The sequence below is a fragment of the Quercus suber genome, unplaced genomic scaffold (genome assembly GCF_002906115.3).
Source record: "Quercus suber isolate HL8 unplaced genomic scaffold, Cork oak 2.0 scaffold_951, whole genome shotgun sequence".
Taxonomy (NCBI): Eukaryota; Viridiplantae; Streptophyta; class Magnoliopsida; order Fagales; family Fagaceae; genus Quercus; species Quercus suber.
In genome coordinates, this window is record NW_027070371.1 from 42,038 (window position 1) to 58,006 (window position 15,969).

At 29.6% G+C, this 15,969-nt stretch overlaps 1 protein-coding gene across 1 annotated transcript; it reads left to right on the forward strand.

Moving 5' to 3' along the window:
• Positions 1 to 3,756: 3,756 nt before the first annotated feature.
• Positions 3,757 to 4,584, forward strand: LOC112003397 (UDP-glycosyltransferase 79B6). Its single transcript, XM_065768502.1, has 2 exons — positions 3,757 to 4,382; positions 4,467 to 4,584. The coding sequence occupies exons 1-2, from the start codon at positions 3,757 to 3,759 to the stop codon at positions 4,582 to 4,584; spliced, it is 744 nt and encodes a 247-aa protein (XP_065624574.1).
• The last annotated feature ends 11,385 nt before the right edge of the window (positions 4,585 to 15,969 follow it).

Sequence of the window (15,969 nt, forward strand, 5' to 3'; positions counted from 1 at the left end):
AGAAACAACTTATTTGTTCTTATCAATAATTTAGTTTTTAATTATTTTAAAAAAAAAATGATCTCACATATGAAACTGCATCAAGCTGTGCATCACACGGGAATAATACTAGTACTAGTATATTTTAAAATATAGTTTTAGAAATATTACAATTTAATTATTTATTAGTCTATATTAACAAAAATATCATAATTAATATGAGTTGTAATTAAAGTCAGTCTAACAATTAAAAATTATATCAGATCAACACAATATAACAAATATTATATTTTTTCTTTGCATTAAAATATCATTTAAATCACATAAATTTTTTTTCAATAAAATTTAGATTGGTCTCAAGTAGTCATATGCATGTGTATGTATTTGTCGCCTATAAATTTTGCCCCCCCTGACATCCAATCTTGGCTCCCCCACTTTGTGCCAAGTTTTTGTTTTCGTTTTTTTTGTTTTTTGTTTTTTGTTTTTTGTTTTTTGTTTTTTGTTTTGTTTTTTTTTTATCCATGGGATTTCGTTGGAATTTGATAGAGATGCAAGAAGAAAAGTGCACCTTTGACCTTTTCAAATGAAATCTCTGTTTATATATGACTTTAAGAAAACAAAAAACCTTATGCCATACACTATGGTTAATTATGTATAATTTATATCAGCTAGCAATCTCTCTCTCTCTCTCTCTCTGAGATTGAAGTTTAACAAGTTGTGATTCATATAAGACCACCTTCACATAAGTTCATCACAATTGTAAATTGATCACAAGATTCACACAACACATAAAAATTTATAAATTCTTCTGTAATACTAGATTCATTGTACGGATTATATATGAAAGAATAGTACTGAATTAGTAATTCCGAAAATGAATGCATGCTGCAATTCCTCTTAACATAAAACAGAAAAAAATAAAATAAAATAAAGAATTAGTTCAACATACAACAAATCAGTACACTTGCTATAACTATAAATTAAAATTCACTGTACAAGTACAACAAAGTTGGCCTTCTGGTGACATTTTTCTTTTGGAGAAAGTTTTTGATCCATAAAGCATTAATTGTAAAGGATTGAGAAAAGTTTTTTTTTTTTTTTCTTTTTTAGAAAATAATTTAACCACGTACGTTGGGTTTTAATTTTGAAATTTCACGTTTATGATTCAAAGGAAATGTCCTCTCCTCCTCTTTTTCCTATGCAAATGTTCTTAGTTTGGAAATTGATATTGTCTTTGTTAGTAGAGGTAGTGTGAGTTAGAGAGAAAGAGAAATCCAAATTTAATGTGATTCAGCTTAGCTGCCTAGATTGATGGTAGAAAATCATTAATGGCTACCTTTATACTAATTACAAATTTACAATGAATCTGATGTATATGGGTTATATGCATTTACTTTTCTTGTTATACAACTTTACAAGTACATGGAGAGAGGAATTTGATGAACTTCGGTGCCCTACGAATTTGCCAATGTGAAGAATTGTTGTAGAGTTTAGCTCATTTGTGACTCTTGTTCTGTAGAATTTGAGCCAAGATAGAGATTTGTTAGAAATTGTCTCAAATAATTGAGTTGGATTGAGTTTTCTTGGAAGGTAAATATATTCCTTTTTAAACAACTAATAGTACTCATTGTTTACAAATGAATGTATTCCTTGTTCATCAAAAAAAAAAAAAAAACGTATTGATATCTTACAAATAAACAATAATATTAAGGTTTGATGGCTTTGAATCACAACTCCTCACACATGGAAAGAAACTTTGAATTAATTTGTGAGTACCTTTAGAGTATGTAAACACTTTCGTAATCACTCTTTAAAATATATAGTCGTTATATGAAAATAATATTCATTCATAGTGTAATCATGTTAATCATAATTAATTGTTTTTTATTCACATGTTCTTAGTCTTTGTTTATTAAACACAATCATCGTCTAAAAAACAAAATTCAATATTAAAAATTTTGTTGATTCACTTCAATTAATTAAACATAAATTTCATTTTATGTATGTTGCATGCACACCAAATACAAAAGGTCAAAAATGCAATTATTTCTATGACAAGATATACACTTTATATAACATAATTTATACTTCTCTTTCATTTGATATAATATAAATATAATATGAGTTGTGGCATAATATATTTGTCGTGATTTATGCGCCGTTTGCTTTATAAAGTGTATACATTTTGAACGATTGTTAGGTAGCACATATTTAGTAGGATGAACGTTAGCTTCAACTTACCCAAAAATAAATAAAAAAAGATGAAGAACGTTAGCTACATAATTTGATATAATCAAGAATTGTTCCCTTATTAAAAAATATATATAATCAAGCAAAATCTATAAAGATCCAACCCAGTCCAATCTTTGTTTAGGAACAGCTAATTTTTTTTTTTTTTTTTGGTTGTAAATTTCATTAACATAGCTGAGATTTGAGCTAATATCAATAAGGTCTAAGTTTTTAAAACTAACTAATTTGGTCCTTAAAGCCAACTTAGTCCTTAAAAATAAAATAATTGAGAAAAAATAACTAATTATTTAGAGACTAAGTTGGCTTTAGGGATTAAATTGGCTAATTTTAAAAAGTTTTGGACTTTAAATTGACTAATTTTAAAAAAAAAAAAAAATTGTATTGGGTGAAGGAACCATCTTGGACTATGGATTATTTGGAGGAGTTTCATGTGGCAAATCATAAGATTCAGGTGAAGGAACCTCAGATTGATGTTGGCTGGACTGGTCCTCACCCTCCTTGTCTTAAAATAAACATGGATGGTGCCGTATTTGCAAGGCAGGGGTCGGTGGGAATTGGGGTGGTTGTTAGGGACCATCTTGGAGTGGCTCGTGCTGCATTGTGTATGAAGGTTCCTGGTTTGTTGGGACCTCTTGAAACTGAAGCCAAAGCAATGGAGGTGACGCTGCGGTTTGCTTCGGAACAGGGTGTCAGTGCTGCTATCTTTGAAGGTGACTCCACGGTGGCTTTTAACCGCCTAACAGGTTCTATCAATCCTCCTTCTTGTATCTGCAATTTGATTTCAGGTTCTTTGCTTCTAGCATCACGGTTTGGGGAGTATAAATTTTCTGTTGTGCCACGGTGTGGTAACAGAGTGGCTGATGGGTTAGCCCATTTTGCTAAAAATCTTTCTGGCTCTTGTACTTGGTTAGGAGATATGGTAATTAATTGAAGTAGTTTGCATTAAAAAAAAAAAAAAAAAAAAAAACTGAACTTATAATCTAGCTAAATTGACAAACTCAATCCATTAGATCGTGTAAAAGCCCAACTTGTGTGTTTCTCAGTATTTATCAAGCCCAACCTCTAAAGACTAACCCAATACCTGAAGCCCGCCTCCAATAAACCCAAACCCACATGTTTTAAACCCAAACTCAATCAACCCACTCCAAAACATAAGCCCAAGCACCACACTTCCTAACCCAATACCCCATCAAGCCGAAAGCCCAAACCCAACTCCCATATTTAACAAACTACCCTTTAGCTTCCAAAATTACACTTTGACCCCTTTATTATACAGAATTACCCAAACATCACTTTACCAAATTGCCCACACAGAAAAATGTCCATATCATTTTTAATGAACTAGAACTCGGAATTGGAATGTTCAACTCTTCAAGACTAAAGTAACAATGAACTAGATTTCCATAGCCCTCTTTGTTTATTAAAATATATTTATTAAAAAATATATATATTCATCATAAAAGGAATATTGGGTCCCAAAATAACATATTGGCCAAGGCCATATGTTATTCCATTGTAACCCCAGCAATGCAAGCACTAAAGGTTCCTACTAAGGAGAAACCAGAGGATATGACTGTAGAAGACTTCATGCAATCGCCTCCTGGCTATCCTCCTTCGTGTGTGCGAATAAAGTCCAAGGACAATGAGATTGCACAACTAAAAGTATTTGCCAAGGCTCTTGGAACAAAGATGTCTCTTTATGTTCAAATTACCTATGGCTTGATTCAGAGTGATGCCCTGTCCTATAGGACATATCATGAGTTTGAAGGGCCATACTGTGACTACTTAAGGCAACATTATGCTAAGCCTGTGCTACTAACAGGACCTGTCCTGCCTGAAGCACTGGCCACAAAGCTAGCAGAGAAATGGACTAATTGGTTATGCAATTTCGAGCAAGGTACTGTAGTGTATTGTGCATTTGGGAGTCAAAATAAACTACAAAAGGACCAGTTTCAGGAGCTACTTTTGGGGTTTGAGTTATGTGGGCAACCATTTTTGGTGGCTCTGAGTACTCCAAATGGTTGCGCAACAATTGAAGAAGCTTTTCCAGAGGGGTTTGAAGAGAGAGTTAAAGGGAGAGGATGGGTGTATGGGGATGGGTGCCACAAACATTATATTGGCACCCATCTATTGGTGTTCTGTGACCCATTGTGGTATCATATGGGTCATGTGGGAGTCTCTCTTTAGTGATTCCAAATAGTATGGTTCCATCCTTGGTGGCAAATTGTGGGTGCCAGGTTAATGGTGGAAGAATTCAAAGTTGCAGTGGAGGTGGAGAGAGAAGATAATGGGTGGATTTCCAAGGAAAGCCTGAGTAAGGCCATTATCTCTGTGATGACGAGGACAGTGAAATAACTGGGTGGTGAAATATAATCATGCCAAGTTGAAGGAGGAACTTACTAGTGAAGGTATGCAAGAGAGATATTTAGACACTTTCTGTTGGATATTTTTATAAAAAATATTATATTTATTTAATACTCATTTATGTGTATCAATTATCCCTTAATGTCAGATACGTTGATTGCTAAATTTTGAAATTCAAATATAATTCAAAATTTGAATAGTTTTTGTCAATGGTTTTAATTAGGAAATTTATAAATATTAACGTGATATTAATGCCATAATTGCCAGCATATTTGGCTATTACAAATATACACTTTCCATTCTAAACGTTTTTGTATTCAAACGTTCTTATTTAAATATGACATAATAACGTCATATATGGAAGAATTTCAGTACTTAAATATATAGTTATTGCTGAATTATTTTATGTTACCATATATACACAAGTGTTTACTATTTAGTTTAAGGAAAGTAAAAAGCAAATGACAATATTTATACATATTTGAAATTGTATTACACATTTTGGCTTTTAGCCTTCAGCCACTTTATGAGATATTAAATACATAGATCATGTTTCTTTTTTTTTTTGTTCTCAACGTACAGAAGCTTTGTTGACCGGTTATATATATATATATATATATTAAGAAAGCCATTGATTATATTATTAATTTCAATATCTTTATGAGTATTTAATTGATATCAAATCTTTTTGACTTTTTGGCTAAGGAAAAGTTAAAGGTCCGGCTATATATATATATATATATATGGAAAGAAATAAAGTAGTAGAGGCACATTATTCTTGAATTACAAAGCTGAAAATTTTTCAAAAATAGTTTTTATTGTCCTAAACACTTACCATCTATTACTTTTTACAACTCACAAAAATATTCTATCTTTTACAAACTTTTCTGGGAAAATAAAGTACTATAGAGAGCTTATATCCTACGAGCAGTGTAGGCTCGCAAGGATAATCAGCAAAAGGTGGCTGGGCTGTTGTATCCTGGGGGCAACGTGCAGAAACTATTTGTCTAAACTACATCGGATATACCGTAGACGGCACGATTTGTCTCAAGACAGTGACTTGGTCCACGCCTCATCTCTGCCACCTCTTTTTGGTAATATCAAATTGTATAATTTCCAAGGAAAATTCAGGTATTATCTCTCCTTTATTTCCAACACTTTCTATTAGATATTAGTTTTGTATTAGATATTAGTTTTGTACATGAGATAAACTACATGTAGTTTTATGTATGGTTAGTTAGACTACACATCGTTTTACTGTATAGGAGTTAGTTAGGAGTTTTACAGATGGCACTTGTACATTCTGTTTCCTATATAAGAAACAGAGTTTGTATTATTTCATTCAGTCTAGCTTATCCTCTAACTTATTATTAACGATTTATTAATAAGTAACATGACTCAATATATAGGTTATGTGATTAAAAGTATATTTAAATATTTTTCATTAAATGCCACGTAGTGAATTCAAGGATTTTTTTTTCCAAATTGGTTTGAATGTTCATCCATAAATTTTTTTTTAAAAAAAAAATAATGAGAGAGATAACTGTTTTCTCGACTTGATAAGATTACATGATATCTCACATATACATGGATCCACAACTAATACCTATATTTTGTACTAAATATAACGATTGTAAGAATATTTTTGCATCACTAACCCATTGAAAAAAAAAAAAGTGTGATGTGGGTTGCCAAGAGGATAGGATCCAACTCGAATTCTACTTGCCCTTATACAGCATTGAGCCTATATATGTTAGGCCCAATCATGCATACCCTCAGGTAGCTCTTTTAACCCCAAATTAAATTATTTCTTATGATAAATATACTTATATAAATAATTAAAGCTTGGCACCAAAAATTACACTGGCACAAAGATATACTATATATAAAGACTCGTACATTTCTTTTTTTCTTTTCCTTCTTTTTTTGATGGATTCTTATAGTTAGGTTGAATTTTATTTCTTCATTGCATTTGCATTTGTTTTTGTTTTTTATGTTCTAATCTGCTTTGACCTATATGATGAAAATGATGATTAGAAAATTATAATGGTTATGAGAATGGTTTAGTTTCAGGGATGAAACATTCTTAGCGTATGTGTTTTGACTTTTGAGATAAATATGGTTTATAATTCTTATACTGATATGTGGGCAAATGTGGCTAAATAGCCTCAATTTTTAAATTATGTAGCCAAGTAGCCACATTTTCAAACAATGTAGCAAAATACCATTGTTTTGAAATTCGATATTGCTGATGTTAAGTTCCAAGTAGAAATGATATTAGCAATGTCGAGCTCTATAATAATTTCGCTGCTTCAATTTTTAAAAATTTTGCGCAAAACTCAAAATTAAGAATGTCAAGTTTCATTTAAAAATATGCATGGAACTTGACATTACTAATATCTACAAGTTCTATGCTTATTTTGCTACTTAAATAGTTTTAAAAAATTTTGTGCAAAAATTGGCATCAGCAATATCAAATTCTATGCATAATTTTTAATTGAAACTTGATATTGCTAATATCAAGTTTTGTGCAAAATATTAAAAAATTTTAAGTAACAAAATAAGTATAGAAATTGTCAACGTTAGTAATTTCAAGTTCTATGCATGTTTTTAAGTGGAACTTGACATTCTTAATGTTAAGTTTTGCACAAAATTTTAAAAAAGATATAAGTAGAAAAATAAGCATAGAACTTGTCGACATTAGTAATGTCTAGGTATATGCATAGTTTTAAGTGGAAATTGACATTCTTAATGTCAAGTTTTTAGCAAAATCTTAAAAAATAATTAAGTAGCAAAATAAGGATAGAACTTGTCAATATTAGTAATGTCAAGTTTTATGCATATTTTTAAGTGAAACTTGACATTCTTAATGTCAAGTTTTGCGCAAAATTTAAAAGGACAATTAAGTAGTAAAATAAGGATAGAACTTGGTGACATTAGTAATGTCAAGTTCTATGCATATTTTTAAGTGGAACTTGACATTCTTAAAGTCAAGTCTTTTGCAAAATTTAGAAAAAAAAATATATAAGTAGCAAAATAAGTATATATAGAACTTGTTGACATTTGTAATGTTAAGTTCTATGCATATTTTTAAGTGGAACTTGACATTCTTAATGTCAAGTTTTGCGCAAATTTTTTTTTTTTTTAAAATTTAAGTAACAAAATAAGCACTGAACATGTCAATATTAGTAATGTCAAGTTCTATGCATATTTTTTAGTGGAACTTGACATTCTTAATGTCAAGTTTTGCGCAAAATTTAAAAAATAATTTAGTAGCAAAATAAGGATAGAACATGTCAACATTAGTAATGTTAAATTTTATGCATATTTTTAAGTGGAACTTGGCATTCTTAATATCAATTTTTTTGCAAAATTAAAAAAAAAAAAAAATATATATATATATATATATATATAAATGTAATTTGTATTGTGAAAAAATGAGAAAAAAAAATTAGGTTTAAAAAAAAAAAAAAAAAAACTTGTACATAATACCTAAAAACTAAAAATTGAACTTATAAACTCTAACAAAACAGACAAATTCGATCCATTAAATCGTGTACAAGCCCAACCCGGTGTAGTTCTCTTTATTTCTCAAACCCAAACCTCTATAAAGCCCAACCCAATACCTGCAGCCTACCTCCAATAAACCCAAACCCACATGTTTTAAACCCAAACTCAATCAGCCCACTCCAAAACATAAGCCCAAGCACCATACTGCCTAACCCAATAGCCCCATCAAGCTAAAAGCCCAAACCCAACTTCCATATTTAACAAACTAACCTTTAGTTCCAAAATTACACTTTGACCCCTTTATTATACAGAATTACCCAAACATCACTTTACCAAATTGACCACACAGAAATGTCCATATCATATTTAAAAACCTAAAGGCTTAAAGTAATAATGAACTAGATTTCCATAGCTCTTTTTGTTTATTAAAATATATTTGAAAAAAATAAATAAATAAAAAATTCATCTTTAAAAGTATATATATTGGGTCCCAAAAACAACTAAATTCCACCAATTGTCAGTCTAACTTATCCTCTAACTTATTATTAACGATTTATTAATAAGTAACATGACTCAATATATAGGTTATGTGATTAAAAGTATATTTAAATAGTTTTCATTAAATGCCACGTAGTGAATTTAAGGATTTTTTTCTCCAAATTGGTTTGAATGTTCATCCATAAATTTTTTTTTTTAAAAAATAATGAGAGAGATAACTGTTTTCTCGACTTGATAAGATTACATGATATCTCACATATACATGGATCCACAACTAACACCTATATTTTGTACTAAATATAACGATTGTAAGAATATTTTTGCATCACTAACCCATTGAAAAAAAAAAAAGTGTGACGTGGGTTGCCAAGAGGATAGGATCCAACTCGAATTCTACTTGCCCTTATACAGCATTGAGCATATATATGTTAGGCCCAATCATGCATACCCTCAGGTAGCTCTTTTAACCCCAAATTAAATTATTTCTTATAATAAATATACTTATATAAATAATTAAAGCTTGGCACCAAAAATTACACTGGCACAAAGATATACTATATATAAAGACTCGTACATTTCTTTTTTTCTTTTCCTTCTTTTTTTGATGGATTCTTATAGTTAGGTTGAATTTTATTTCTTCATTGCATTTGCATTTGTTTTTGTTTTTTATGTTCTAATCTGCTTTGACCTATATGATGAATTTTTGCATCACTAACCCATTGAAAAAAAAAAAAGTGTGACGTGGGTTGCCAAGAGGATAGGATCCAACTCGAATTCTACTTGCCCTTATACAGCATTGAGCATATATATGTTAGGCCCAATCATGCATACCCTCAGGTAGCTCTTTTAACCCCAAATTAAATTATTTCTTATAATAAATATACTTATATAAATAATTAAAGCTTGGCACCAAAAATTACACTGGCACAAAGATATACTATATATAAAGACTCGTACATTTCTTTTTTTCTTTTCCTTCTTTTTTTGATGGATTCTTATAGTTAGGTTGAATTTTATTTCTTCATTGCATTTGCATTTGTTTTTGTTTTTTATGTTCTAATCTGCTTTGACCTATATGATGGAAATGATGATTAGACAATTATAATGGTTATGGGAATGGTTTAGTTTCAGGGATGAAACATTCTTAGCGTATGTGTTTTGACTTATGAGATAAATATGGTTTATAATTCTTATACTGATATGTGGGCAAATGTGGCTAAATAGCCTCAATTTTTAAATTATGTAGCCAAGTAGAGCCACATTTTCAAACGATGTAGCAAGATACCATTGTTTTGAAACTCAATATTGTTGATGTTGAGTTCCAAATAGAAATGATATTAGCAATGTTAAGTTCTATAATAATTTCGCTGCTTCAATTTTTAAAAATTTTGCGTGCAAAACTCAAAATTAAGAATGTCAAGTTTCATTTAAAAATATGCATGGAACTTGACATTACTAATATCTACAAGTTCTATACTTATTTTGCTACTTAAATATTTTAAAAAAAAAATTTGTGCAAAAATTGGCATCAGTAATATCAAATTCTATGCATATTTTTAAGTGGAACTTGATATTGCTAATATCAAGTCTTGTGCAAAATATTAAAAAATTTTAAGTAACAAAATAAGTATAGAAATTGTCGACGTTTGTAATTTCAAGTTCTATGCATGTTTTTAAGTGAAACTTGACATTCTTAATGTTAAGTTTTGCACAAAATTTTAAAAAAGATATAAGTAGAAAAATAAGCATAGAACTTGTCGACATTAGTAATGTCAAGTTCTATGCATATTTTTAAGTGAAACTAAAAACTATTTACTGAAAGTATTGTAGATAAATGTAAAAATTAGCTGAATAGTATAATAAGACCCACAAATATTACCAAAAAGTATACTAGAACCCATAAATAATAGCAAAAATAAGCTGAAATTTTCAACTTGTCCCAAATGTAAACTTAATGTCAAGTTTTGTGCAAAATTTAAAATTAAAAAAAAAAAAATTAAGTAGCAAAATAAGCGTAGAACTTGTCGACATTAGTAATGTCTAGGTATATGCATAGTTTTAAGTGGAAATTGACATTCTTAATGTCAAGTTTTTAGAAAAATCTAAAAAATAATTAAGTAGCAAAATAAGGATAGAACTTGTCAATATTAGTACTATGCATATTTTTAAGTGAAACTTGACATTCTTAATGTCAAGTTTTGCGCATAATTTAAAAGGACAATTAAGTAGTAAAATAAGGATAGAACTTGGTGACATTAGTAATGTCAAGTTTTATGCATATTTTTAAGTGAAACTTGACATTCTTAAAGTCAAGTCTTTTGCAAAATTTAGAAAAAAAAAATATAAGTAGCAAAATAAGCACTGAACAAGTCAATATAGTAATGTCGCATATTTTTTTAGTGGAACTTGACATTCTTAATGTCAAGTTTTGCGCAAAATTTTGAATAATAATTTAGTAGCAAAATAAGGATAGAACATATCAACATTAGTAATGTCAAATTTTATGCATATTTTTAAGTGGAACTTGACATTCTTAATATCNTATGAAATAACAGTATTAAACGGCAACACCAATGGAGAATTGGATTAATGTGTCTCGGACTAATATGAGTGCTACGTCCGAAGAGGTGCTTTTCATTAATAATCCAGGATTACAATTCTTGGAGCTACAGGAATCAAATATATTCTTTTCTCTCTCCTTTTCTTTTTTTCTCCCTCTCACTATCAGAGGCACCCTTCCCTTATATAGCGCTGCCTTCTTACATCTCCTCCGTCCACTTGTTCATCATCCAGGCACCCATTTGAGTGCAAGTCTCATCACCCCACTTTTAGCCTTATGTGAGTGGCGGTAGCTGAGAAAGCACTGTTCAGGGGTCTTATCCACATAAATGCGGCAGGAAGGTAGGTGCAGTGCATTAAATGTGGTGGTTGAAGTATGCCTCCTTGATATTTCTCTGTTCCGTTATCTTTATGTGTGTCCGAGGTTCCTCTCCCTCTTGACACTTGTCAAACAGATCACTTGAACCTCCCATGCTCGTGTTGGGTCAAACCTCTTCGGATCCGAGGATGTTGGACTACTCGGACATATGAACATCTCCTCGGATGGTACACTGCTCATCTCAAGGCATTCCCGTTTTGACGTTGGGCCTCTGACTGAAGGCCTCACCTCCTCGGACGAAGAGTGTTCTCATTCAGGGCTTGGGCCCAATAAGTTGGGTTGGGTTTTTCTCCCCCCACATCAACTTTTGCGCAAAATCTTTCTTAAAAAATATATGTAGCAAAATAAGCATAGAACTTCTCGACATTAGTAATGTCAAGTTTTGTGCATATTGTAAGTGAAAATTGACATTCTTAATGTCAAGTTTTCTACAAAATTAACCAAAAAAAAAAAAAAAAAAATTTAAGCAACAAATTAAGCATAGAACTTGATGACATTAGTAATGTCAAGTTCTATGCATATTTTTAAGTGCAACTTGTCATTCTTAATGTCAAGATTTACACAAATTAATAAATAAAAAAAAAAAAATTCCAAAATAAGCATAGAACTTGTCAACATTAGTAATGTCATGTTCTATGGATATTGTTAAGTGGAACTTGATATTCTTAATGTCAAGTTTTGCCCAAATATTTATTAAAAAATTTAAGTAGCAAAATTATCATGGAACTTGTCGACATTAGTAATTTCAAGTTCTATGCATATTTTAAGTGGAAATAGACATTTTTAATGTCGATTTCTCTACAACATATAAAAAAAAATTTACGTAGCAAAATAAGCATAGAACTTGTTGACATTAATAATGTCAAGTTCTTTGCATATTTTCAAGTGGAGCTTGACATTCTTAATGTCAAGTTTTGCACAAATTTAAAAAAAAAATAATAATAAGTAGCAAAATAAGCATAGAACTTGTCAACTTTAGTAATGTCAAGTTTTATGAATATTTTTAAGTGGAACTTGACATTCTTAATGTCAAGTTTTGCTCAAAAAAATTAAAAAAAAAAATTAATTAGCAATATAAGCATATATAGAACTTGTCAATATTGGTAATGTTAAATTCTATGCATACTTTTAAGTGGAAATTGACATTCTTAATGTCAAGTTTTCCGCAAAATATTTTAAATAAATTTAAGTAGCAAAATAAGCATCGAACGTGTTGACATTAATAATGTCACGTTCTATGCATATTTTTAAGTGGAACTTGACATTTTTAATATCAAGTTTTTCACAAAATTAAAAAAAAAAAAAATACATAGCAAAATAAGCATAAAACTTGTCGACATTTGTAATGTCAAGTTTTATGTGTATTTTTAAGTAGAAGTTGATATTCTTAAATTAAGTTTTGCGTAAAAATTAAAAAAAAATTAATTAGCAAAATAAGAATAGAGCTTGTCTACATTAGTAATGTCAAGCTCTATATGTATTTTTAAGTGGAAATTGACATTCTTAATGTCACGTTTTTTGCAAAATTCAAAAATAAATAAATAAATAAATAAACAGCAAAATAGCATAGAACTTGTCAACATTAGTAATGTCAAGTTCCTTTGCATATTTTTAAGTGGAACTAGACATTCTTAATGTGAAGTAGTTTTGCGCAAAATTTAAAAAAATTAAATTAAATAGCAAAATAAGCATAGAACTTGTCCACATTACTAATGCCAAGTTCTATGCATACTTCTAAATGGAGCTTGACATTCTTAATGTGATATTTTCCGAAAATTTTTATAAAAAATTATTTAGCAAAGTGAGCATAGAACTTGTCAACATTAGTAATGTCAAGTTCTATGCATATTTTTAAGTGGAATTTGACATTCTTATGTCAAAATTTCGGCAAAATTTTAAATAAGATTTAAGTAGCACTTGATTGATTGTTGTTGGTTACAAAGTTCTTCATTTTATAAACAATAAAGATCATGAAGCACTTAGTTACAAAAACCTATGACGTACCAACATAGTAGCTTCACATAAAATATATGAGTTCTAAGTTTTTGTTTTCGTACTTGATGACTTTTAAAATTTGCCTCATATATGTTTAGGGTTGTAGAGAGAGAAACCCTAATAATTTAAGTCATTATGGACCAAAATTCTGATATGAGAAATCTGAAATTGTAATTCTCGATAGATCGAGCTTGAGTCAAGCTTTTTCATTAAGAAACTAGTGTCGAGTTAGTGTTGAGATTTAAAAAAACAACTTTTCTTCACTTGTTTCTTGGATCAAACGTAATGTCTTTAATGGTACCCCTTTATATGTTTGAATAACTTAGATCTACCCAATTACAAGTAAAACGCGTTTTGTCAAAGGATTAGCCAATTACATAGAAAATATTATCCTAATAAAGTTAACCTATAAAATTTGCATGCAATTGAACAATTTATGTCATTTGTCATCAAATGCTGCTCGATCGTCGTTCCTCCTGACTTAACTTTAGATTAATCTTCAATTGGGTTTTGTGCAACTTAGTGTACTCTTCAGTATCTCTATATCACACTTATGACCATTTTAACATTTTACCATCATATAATCTTTGTATATATAGTTTAAAAGGGAAGACCTAGGGACTCAAATATATATGAATGGATTGTTGCTTCTACGTACACCTTGTTTCGTTGTTGCCTGGAAAAATAATATATATATATATATATATATTTATATAATTTTAAATTTTATGATTTTGGAAAATGGCATGCTCCTTTGGTGCAAAATTTTCCCGAGCTTACATGTCGAGAATACACGTCAAGAATTTGAATGTAAACCACTAATTATCGAGAATACATGTTGAGAATTTGAATGTAAAACCACTGGGGCATTAGTTTGAAGAAAGATTATCTTGGAAGATTGCATTTAGAAGATTTAGGGGTTACGAATTTAGAGGTTAGAGATTTAAGGGTTAGCGATTCTGCTGATACGATAATTATTGTAACAAATAGTGAAGATGAAAAGTGTGGTGATGTTCTTAATTAAGGTTAGCAGAGTTACATATTTTATCAAAATTTGTGGGTTTTCATGTGTTGGAATAAAGNAGTTGTGAGAGCTTGTGGACCAGTTGTGGATTGATTTGAATGAATATTATATTTCCATGTTTGGCTAAATAGCATTAGAAATATTATCCAGTCTTATGTTTTAAGTAGATACTGTCTTAAATTTTCATGGAAGTAATCTGTCAAGAAATTGATGTGCTGACACTGACAGGTGGTGGTTTAACTTTTTATGTTAGTATTTCAAACTCCAAATGTTGGTGAATAGGGGTTACGAATTTAGAGGTTAGAGATTTAAGGGTTAGCGATTCTGCTGATACAATAATTATTGTAACAAATAGTGAAGATGAAAAGTGTGGTGATGTTCTTAATTAAGGTTAGCAGAGTTACATATTTTATCAAAATTTGTGGGTTTTCATGTGTTGGAATAAAGATAGGTTTTACATGTACAACACTTGTGATGGGGTTCTATTACGTTGGCTAATAAGATAGAATGTAAAGTTGTGGGGGTAGCTAGATTATTAATATGTTCAGTGGTGGCTTCAGGAATTTTGTTAAGAGAGTCATTAAGAAACTTAAATTTTTTTTAAAAAAAATTAATAAAAAGAAAACTAGAATATATCGAGTTATAGACCAAAAAAAAAAAAACATTAATTTTTACAATTTCCTTTTACAAGTTTTCAAATTTTGAATTGTTACACGATAGTTCATTACAATTATTTATTGCCAATATGGGTAGCTATGACCATTTTATTTTGTTAACTTTGTCTAAATTTTTATTTTTATGCAATTAATATTACATATTTGTCATTGTTTTTATAAAAATATTTTAAACTAAATGACTAAACTCAACTCATTGGCTCTATATTAATTATTGACACATACAACCACACTCATTCATACATAAAATAATTCACTACGTGTTTACTTAATCAATTGAATGCTTAAATGATCACTAACTTTGCAATTTTTTTCTTGAATTTTTCTAACTTATGACAAAAAGTTATTATAACATGATAACTATACACACTCATGTAACAAATCCTCTCTATTTCCTAATTATTAAATTAAATAAAGTTATATTATATTTATATTGTACACACAAACATCCATGTACACATCATTATTCACACAAATGACATTATAAAAAAAAAAAAGTAATGCACACAATTAATATTAAACACATTTATACACATATAATAAAAAATGACATTTACAATGCACAAACACTTGCTCTTACTTTAGAGTAAAAAATACTTGTAATAAGATTGTATAAAATTTAAGTTAAAGTGTGCAAAAATATTTTTAAGAGAAAAAATTAATGTATTAAACTAAAAAAAAAATTATATATATATATATATATTTTTTTTTGAAGTCAGGGAGTTCATTTGAACCCC